The following is a 9,438-nucleotide window of genomic DNA, read 5'->3' on the forward strand; positions in this document are numbered from 1 at the left end:
TGATATAGGTCTGTTCAACATTTCCACTTCATTCTGACTAAGTCTAGGAAGGTTGCATGCTTCCAAGTATTGTTCTACTTCCTTCAGATTTTCATATTTCTGAGAATAGAGTTTCTTGTAATATTCATTAAGGATTTTTTGAATTTCTGAGGAGTCTGTTGTTATTTCATCTTTTTTCATTTATGATTAATAAAATTAGAGACTGTACTCTTTTTTTCCTGGTTAGGTTAGCCAAAGGTTTATCTATTTTATTGACCTTTTTAAAATGCCAACCTTTTGATTTATTGATCTGCTCTATAATCCTTTTGTTTTCAATTTCATTTAATTTTGCTGTGATTTTGGTTATTTCTTTTCTTCTATTGGGTTTGGGGTTGGAATGTTCTTCCTTTTTCAGTTGATTAAGATGTCCCATTAAGTTGTTAACTTCCTCTCTTTCCATTCTCTTGAGGAAGGCCTGCAATGCTATAATTTTCCCTCTTTGGACTGCCTTTGCAGTATCCCAAAAGTTCTGGTAATTCATGTCTTCATTATCATTTTGTTCCAAAAATTTGGCAATTTCCTTCTTAATCTCATTTATGACTCAGCTATCATTCAGCATGAGGTTGTTTAGCTTCCATGTTTCTGTATGAGTATACAGATTTCTGTTGTTACTGAGTTCAACTTTTATCCCATGATGGTCTTAGAAGATGCGACGAATAATTTCTATTCTTTTAAATTTGGTGAGGTTAGACTTGTGACCTAAGATGGGATCAATTTTGGAGGATGTTCCGTGGGCTGATGAGAAGAATGTGTATTCAGTTTTGTTACAATGGAATGTAACATAGATGTCGTTACAGCCAATGTAGATGTTGTTAAAGCCAATTGTTGAATGGTTAAGTTTACATCTAAAATTTCTTTGCTTAGTTCCTTATTGGAGGATCTATCCAAAACTGCCAAAGGGGTCTTAAAATCTCCAACTATTATGGTGATGAAAGAAATCAAGTTGCTCATGTCTGTTACAGTCTCTCTTATAAATTGAGGCACATTCCAGTTGGGTGCATTAATGTTAATAATTGAATTCTCATCATGTTGAGTGTTACCCTTAACAAGTATGAAGTGACCATCCTTATCTTTCCTTACTTTTGTTGATTTAAAGCCTTCTGTATCTGTGAATAAAATTGCAATACCTGCTTTTTTCTGATTGCCATTTGCCTGAATTATAGATGACCGTCCTTTCACCCTGAGTCTATAAGGTAAGATGAGATTCTTGTATACACCAGATATCTGGCTTGAGTTTTTGTATCCAGTCTGACAACCTGTGCCTCTTTAGAGGACAATTTAAGCCATTTACATTAATTGAGAGTATTGAGAAGCCTGGTAGTATTTTGGGTATCAAGTTTTTCAACAGTCCAGTGGACATTTTTAATCCTTTCACCACTGTGGAAGTTGGAATTTGATCAAAAGTTTCTGTGTGAGTTTACTTTAGTGCTAGAGCATTGTGCTTATAGTTGTGGAGGATGGGTCTGGAGAGCTGGTTTAGTTATGGCAAATTTCTTCAACATGTGAATGTCATTAAAGTATTTAATTTCTCCATCATAAATGAAACTCAGTTTAGCTGGATACATGATCCTGGGTTGAAAGTTATTTTGTTTTAGGAGGTTAAAGGTAGATGACCATCCTCTTCTAGCTTGAAAGGTTTCAGCAGAGAGATCTGTAGTCATTCTAATATTCTTCTCCTTGTAGGTTATGGTTTTCTTATGTCTGGCTGCTTGCAGAATTTTTTCCTCCATATTAACTTTGGTGAAGTTAATTATGTGTCTGGGGGATGCTTTATTTGGATTGAGTCATGCTGGGATTCTGAAACTGTCTGCTATCTGAATTTCAGAATCTTTTGCCATGTTTTGGGAAGTTCTCCTCAATTATCTCTTGGAGCAGAGCATCTGGTCCTTTCAAAGCAACCTCATTGCCTTCAGGAATTCCTATAAGGTGAATATTAGTTTTTGTGGAATTATCCCACAGCTTTCTGAGGCAATCATCCATTTTTGCTCTCCTCTTCTCTTCCTCTTTGAGAGTTTGGGAGAATTCAAAAGCTAGCTTTGTCTTCAATGTCAGAAATCCTTTCTTATCCTTACTCCATTCTGTTGCTGAGGGATTATACTGTATTTCTCTTATCTTGAGGGCTGCAACTTCTTTTCTCAATGTGTCAAAATCTTTTATTTTGTCTTTGAATTCATCGAATTCTTGAGACAACTTGTGAATTATTCCTAGAATTTCTAATTCCAACTTTACTTCCATTCTGTTAATCTTATTTGCCATCCAAATTCTAAATTTGATTTCTGACATCTCAGCCATTTGTTTATGAATGGGATCTTCTGGTGTGTCCACCTTGTCATTCCTTGGGGGAGTTGATCTACTCTAATTATTCATGTTGCCAGAGTTTTCCTGCTGATTCCACCCGATAACTATTTTTCAACATTTGGGTAGATGAGCAGGTAAGGTGAAAGTGGAATGGGGGGCTTCTGAAGTAGTGATTAACCACCCTTTGCCCAAGACCTGGGACTGGTGACTGCAACTTTTCCCATATAGTTTTGCAAAGGACCTGTACAGTACTACAGCCTGAGACACTGGGGACTTGCTCAATGTGGTGGGGCTAGGTGGTTCTGTCTTGTATTCAGCTGGTCTCTGGCCAGTCCTAGTGAATCAGTAACTCTGGGTTGAAGTCTCAGCTTTGGACAAATACAAACAACTAAGACACTCTGCCTCCCCATGGGCAACAGCTGGAAAAGGAAAATCAAACCTTCCCACAACACCACAATCAGGATACCATCTGGGATGGTCCTTGGGTGATTGGCCCAGGCCAAGAGTTCCAAATCAATTTTCCCAGTCAGCAGCACCAAGTCTCAAGTGGGAGAATTCAAAAGTTCTCCAGCAACTAGATAGCAGGGATCTGTTGGCAGTTTGAGTGTGGCTCACTCCAGTGCTCCATGGAGTCAGAAAAGCCCACCCAGCAAATGAGTTAGACCAGGGAGGTTGATGCCTCTTTCCTCACCTTGCACCTCTGTCACACCCAGTCACTGATAACCCCACAAGGCTGTGGCCCAGTTCCCTCCAATGAGCAGATGTGCCAGGATTTTGCACCTGCCTGAGTCACAGGGAGATCGATGTCTCCTTAGCTAGGCTGCTGCACTCTGCCACCAGCCAGCAGGGGGAGCTGAAGCCCGACAACCTTGGGTGCTTAATGGAAGCTAGGGAATGCCACTCAGTTCCAGCCTCATCCCATATTCATATTGCTGCCACTTATATTCTCCCAGAATTTGCATTCTGTCCTAGCTGTATTCTACTATGGGCCAGGCATTGTTTGAGTTCACAGAAACTGTGATGCAGCCCTGCCCTGTGCTGCCGCTGCTGGGCCAATTCTCACAGAGTTGGCATCTCTGTCTCCACTGCACTCTGTGTTGGGGTAGGCACAGTTAGAGCTCACAAAGAGCTCTCAGTTCCTGCCCCTCCCTGAGCTGATGCTGCTGCCACAGCTGCTTTTGTCCCAGCTATTCTATACTGGGGGCTGGGTGCATCTTGGGCTTACAAAAGTAGCAATTCTGACTCAGCCCAAGGAATAGATTCTGATGCAGGGGATTTACATGTACTTCTTAAGAACTGATTACTGATGTCCAGGCAGTCCCTGGGTTACAAAGGAGATGGATTCTATAGATTTACACTTAAGCTGAATTTGCATGTAAGTTGGGATCGGTACATTACCTATTACCTGTAAGAGTGTCTGTAAGTTTGAGTTGGATGTCAGTCAGATGTATTTAACTTGGGGACTGCCTGTAGACTTAAGGGGATGAAATAATAGTCCTGCACATCACTCTTAGACAAATCAGTCCTTCATATATGGGAAATATCCCAGAGATGGCATAAATGTAAATTCCCAATCCATAGATAAATTTTTCAGAAAGATTGATCTCCCTCTTTTTCTCTGTAAATTTTCTTAGGACATATTTCTACTAAAGCAATATACTGGGTGCAATCAAACTGGTCAGAGGAAGCCTAGGATTTGAGTCCCTTGAGATAGGCATCTTCCTCACATCTTCCAGTACAATGGGACCCAGGTTGGAGTGGCCTCTGGATGTTCATTACACAGGGTCCTTGAGCCCCCTTTAAACTGGTGGTCTGGGAGCAGGCCAAGATTGGGTGGGTCTGTGGGGGAAGTGACCAAGTTGAGCAAAGTGACAGAGGGTATAGAGGTGGCAATTATCAACTGACAGAAAAGCCTTTCTGTCCTCTCATTACAGTGTGGCTGTGCTGCACACAGCAGCTGATCCCCAGGTCTCACTGAGATGTGCTGCATAGTTTTCGTGTTTGCAGCTCAAAGTCAGGGACAGGCCTAGGGCTCTGTACCCTCCTGCAGCCCCTGGGTCAATCCTGGTGGGGCAGGGCTGCAGCTGAGCAGGGAACCCTGCAGGATCCACCCTTTTGGACTCCTGGGCCAGAGTGCCCTTTCCTGCCAGCAGGTCACCTCAGGGCAAGGACAATCTGTTTAATCTCATCCAGCAGATCTAACAAATGGTGTTTATTGTTAAGACAATGAGCAAATGGACTGTAGTCTCTTAGCTGCTTCTTAGTGATTTTCTTGAGTCAGGCCAGATGTGGGGCTGCAACTCTGACACTTTCCTTCCGCCTCTGCCCCGGCATCATCATACTTGCTCCTTACTGTGTCCTGTCCTTCCCCAGACAAAATGTGAAAATAGCTGTGTGCCCTTTTCACTTGAGCAGGGTTTATAACTGGGGCACTAGACTCACAATAAATCAGGGCCTCTGCGTAGGTGACTTGCTGCCTACCAGTGTCTTATGCTTGAATAGGTCCTAAGGAAAAATAGTCCCCTTCATTTTGTGACCTCTGGCTTTGAGTCCTAAGAGGGAATCAGAAGTCTCTCTTGGAAGTGAAATAAATGTGAATTTAGGAGAATGAATAGAAACCAGAGAGCCCAAAGAACAGCCTGCTTCATCTCTATGACAACTATCATTTGTGTGTCTACTGAGTCCAGGTCTGAGCTGGGCTCCAGGGTAGCATGGGGAGGAGACAGACACACCCCAGGGCCAGCTGCAGTCCTGCGGGGGCATTACACATTCAGTAATCACACAGTTGTTTAGTGACAATAGTGATGACTGCTCTGAAAGACAGCCAGACATCACGAGCAGAGTGGGAGGCAGGGCAGGGCAGGGCTGGTCAGCCAAAGCCTCCCTTGGGAAGGAGGCTACAGGCTCATCACTGCTTGGCTGCAGAGCTCAGCATCTTCTGTGAACTGCCAGGGCCTTTCAGCTGACTCCAGGAAACATGAACCTAGATTAATTTAGATTTTATGCTATTATCTTTTTTGTCATTCCTCTGCCAACTTAAGTCCTTTATTTTTTTAAACTAACTTAAGTACTTTTTAAAAGACAACAAATAAGCCACTATAAATACCTGTAAATCTCTCTGATGTTCCTCTTTCAAATGCTGAATTTCAATTTTGTGTCTGTTATTTGCTTCCTCAAGTGCTTTCTCCACTGCTTCTTTCCTGAGTTCATTAGCCTTGGAAAGGAAGAGTCCTATTAATGCATCAGGACAAGCACCTCATCTTATCTGAGGTGTTCATGAATCAGGTTTTCAAGTTTCACTGAAAATTAGTGGTTGCCATGGGCCCCAAATGTCTCACTTCATTCCCAGCTCTAACCTCCCACAGGAAACTGGCACTATAGCCAGGGTCATCCAGGCTCAACCCCACCCTCAGCTGACATTGCTGGTGATGGGGCAGTTTCTCTGTGTAGAGGCTCTGGGCAGTCTTTTTCTCTTTTGGCACTCTATTCTTGTGTGGCTTACCAGCACGGTAAAATATGTGCATTGTAGCAGATCTGGAAAATACAGAGAAGTGAGCAGTTGCACACTTCTGAGCAGTAGTGAGCAGAGCTAGTGGAGGTGAGGACTACCCAGAGCCTCTGCATCAGGTCTGTAGACCATTCTGAAGACCTTCACTTGAAGAGAATACACAGTACACAGGACACACTCACATTCAAACAGAAGACTATTCACAAAAACACCACCTTGTATTAGTATGCATAACTGATGTTCACAATCAGTTTGAATTTTATTACTTCTAAACGTAGGTGACTACTAAAATTTTGAGATATACAGTATTTCCCTCTGCAGTTGAGTATTTTATACATTCATAGTATTTCCATATCAAGCTTTTCCTGGCCCCAAATTCTAATCCTATTTGCTGTAATGTCTACTTAATAGAGAAACTTAGACTAAGTTATTCTAAACACTGTAGCTGGTCCTGCCTGCAAGGAGCTTTAAATCTCTCTAGGAAGCCATTTATGTCATTCCATCTATGACTGAAGAAGTGGGAACTGTGACATGGAAGCTTTGCTTCAGTTTGGTATCTCAGATCCCACTGCAAGCCCTAGTATTCAAACTGCCCCTGTGGCCCTCAGCAGTGCCATGGATAAGGCATTGAGGTCTCTGAAGGGAGGGGAGGAGAAGGGAAGTAGGCCACTTCAAATTTAGCATTTTAAAAGTGAGCCCTTCATCCAGGTCATTACGCACTGCACAAATGGGGGGTCTATATGTTAAAGATTAGGCCGTAATAAATAATTACCATCAAGGATGTCTTCTTAGTTTTCTTTTTAGTTTTGGTTTTAGTCAAATGAGAATAAAGGGAGCAGGAGACACCCATACAGAGAGGTGATTCAGAAGGAGGAAACTCCTAATGATTCTGTCTAGGTGGCTCTGTGAGCCAGGCATATTCTTCCAGGGAACCCTCTCCACAATGCTGCAGGAAGGCTATTATTCCTCTTTGATAGACAAGAAGCCAGGACCCTGTGCCCCAGGTCCCACAGCTAACCAGGATCCAAAGTCAGTTCTGCTGATTTTGCAGTTTGCTACACTGTGTGATTGATTCAGACAAATCCAGAATGTGAAAGAACCACAAGGATGTTTTTAGACAGATTTCTAACTTCTTTTACCTGAGCCCATACTTCAGCTTCTGCTTTTGCAATACGTTCTTTGAATACAGCCTCTTGATATTGTTCTTCTTTATTCAGAATATTTGCCCCAATATCTGTATATTTGAAGAGAAATGATCACAAATCTCCACAGACTCTCTCTCTAGTTATTTATGAGGGCTGCCCAAATATGTCCTTTAGGAGCTGTCAACCCTTTCTTTAAAGATAGCCAGTGAAGGATGAGTGTTTCCCTAAGCGACAGGGAAGGAACCCAGCACTGTTGGATGGATGGAGCAGGTCATCCCCTAGTTGCACTGCCCACACAGTAGTTGGGGCAGGTAAGTGAAACAGAAGCCACACAGAGGGGCATATTTTGTACTCTAAAAGTAGAGTGGTGAGTGAATGTTCAGAAGATATTCACACATACACAGCTCTCTTGCCCTGTTATCTGGGCACTGGGTTACTTTCATCAGCAGAGAGAAAGCCATGCCCTCTTTACACATGACGTACCTTTCTTCAGTGTGTGGGTCTGCACAGGTTTAACTGCTTTAGCTGTGGAGTGGGCTAAGTGGCAGTAGCCAATGATCTAATTTGATTTCCAAATAATAATATTCCCAAATAGATAGCCATATGCAGAAGAATGAGAATAGACCATAGACCTTTATTTCATACCATATACAAAAATCAAATCAAATTAGATGCAACTTAAATCTAAGACCTGAAACTATGGAACTACTAAAAGAAAAACATTGGGGAAATGCTTCTGGACTGGTCTGGGCATGGACTTGTGAGTGATAACCCTCACAGCACAGGCAACCAAAGCAAAATTGGACAAATGGGTCCACATCGAGCTAACAGGCTTCTGGATGGCAAAGGAAACAGCCAACAAAATAAATAGAAAACCCACACAATGGGAGAAAATATTTGTGAACTACTCATCTGACAAGGGACTAATAACTAGAACATAAAAGGAACTTCAACAACGCAATAGGAAACGATCAAATAATACAATTAAAATGGGCAAAGGATCTGAATAGACATTTCTCAAAAGAAAACATACAAATGGACAATGGGTCTATGAAAAAATGTTCAACATCATTAGTCATCAGAGAAATGCAAATCAAAACTACAATGAGATATTATCTCACCTCAGTTAAAATGGCTTTTATCAAAAAGACAGCCAATAACAAACATTGGTGAGGATATGGAGAAAGCAGAGCCCTCATATGATATTGATGGGAATGTGTATTGGTATAACCACTATGGAGAGCAGCATGGAGGTTCCTCAAAAAACTAAAAATAGAACTATCATATGACACAGCAATCCACTGCTGGGTATATATCCAAAGGAGGGAATCAGTATATCAAAAAGATGCCTGCACTTCCATGCCTACTGCAGCACTATTCATAACAGCGAAAATTTGGAGTCAACCTAAGTGTCTATCAATAGATGGATGGATAAAGAAATTGTGGCATATATACAACAGAATATTATATAACCATAAAAAATGAAATCCTGCCATTTGTAGCAATATGGATGGAACCAAAGAAAATCATGTTCTGTACAATAAACCCAGCACAGAAAGACAATATATGTGGCAGCTAAATATTAAAAATAATTGAGCTCATGGAGACAGTAGAATGACAGTTACCAGAGGCTGAAGAGGGCAGCAGGAGAAGGCAATAAAGTGAGGATGGGTAATGGGAGCAAAAATGTAGTTAGATAGGATGAACAACATTTGATAGCACAATAAAATAAGCAACAGAAAGTTAGGGTATACTTTAAAATAACTAAGAGCAGCTCAGTGCCTGTAGTTCAGTGGCTAGGGCACCAGCCACACCAGAGCCAGCAGGTTTGAACCCAGTCCAGGGCCTGCCAAACAACAATGACAATTACAACAACAAAAAAAAACTGGGCATTGTGGCTGACATCTGTAGTCCCAGTTAATTGAGAGGCTGAGACTACAAGAGAATCCCTTAAGGCCAAGAATTTGAGATTGCTATGAGCTGTGATGCCATGGTACTCTACCGAGGGCAACGTAGTGAGACTCTGTCTCAAAAAACAAACAAACAAACAAATAAATAAAATAACTAAGAGGGATGTTTCTAACCTCCCAAAATGATAAATACCTGAGGTGGATACCCCAATTACCCTGATATGATTAATTCACCTGGCATGTCTATATAAACAACTATCATGTACCCATAACAATTAAACTTTTTTTAATCATATAAAAATTAAAAGTTAGCCTTTGAGAGCCTCCATTTCTTCATCTGTAAAAGGGGATACTAGCCCAACAGTGGCTCACACCCGTAATCCTAACACTCTGGGAGGCTGAGGCAGTGGATCCCTTGAGCTCAGGAGTTCAATACCAGCTTGAGCAAGAGCAAGACCTTGTCTCTACTAAAAACAGAAAAACTAGCTGAGTGTCAAGCCAGGCACCTGTAGTCCCAGCTACTCAGGAGGCTGGGGCA

General features: G+C 41.8%; 1 protein-coding gene across 1 annotated transcript in view; it reads right to left on the reverse strand.

The window, feature by feature from the left end:
- The window catches only part of CUNH6orf163 (chromosome unknown C6orf163 homolog), a 28,359-nt gene that overhangs the window by 16,580 nt on the left and 2,341 nt on the right, over window positions 1-9,438 (reverse strand). The window contains exons 2-3 of the mRNA XM_003803431.2: window positions 6,985-7,079; window positions 5,444-5,551 (exon numbers count right to left, since the gene is read on the reverse strand). Of these exons, the coding sequence (XP_003803479.1) occupies window positions 5,444-5,551; window positions 6,985-7,079 (203 nt within the window). The remainder of the gene's footprint in view (window positions 1-5,443; window positions 5,552-6,984; window positions 7,080-9,438) is intronic.

Source organism: Otolemur garnettii, unplaced genomic scaffold (assembly GCF_000181295.1).
Source record: "Otolemur garnettii isolate 467f Iridium unplaced genomic scaffold, OtoGar3 scaffold00303, whole genome shotgun sequence".
Taxonomy (NCBI): Eukaryota; Metazoa; Chordata; class Mammalia; order Primates; family Galagidae; genus Otolemur; species Otolemur garnettii.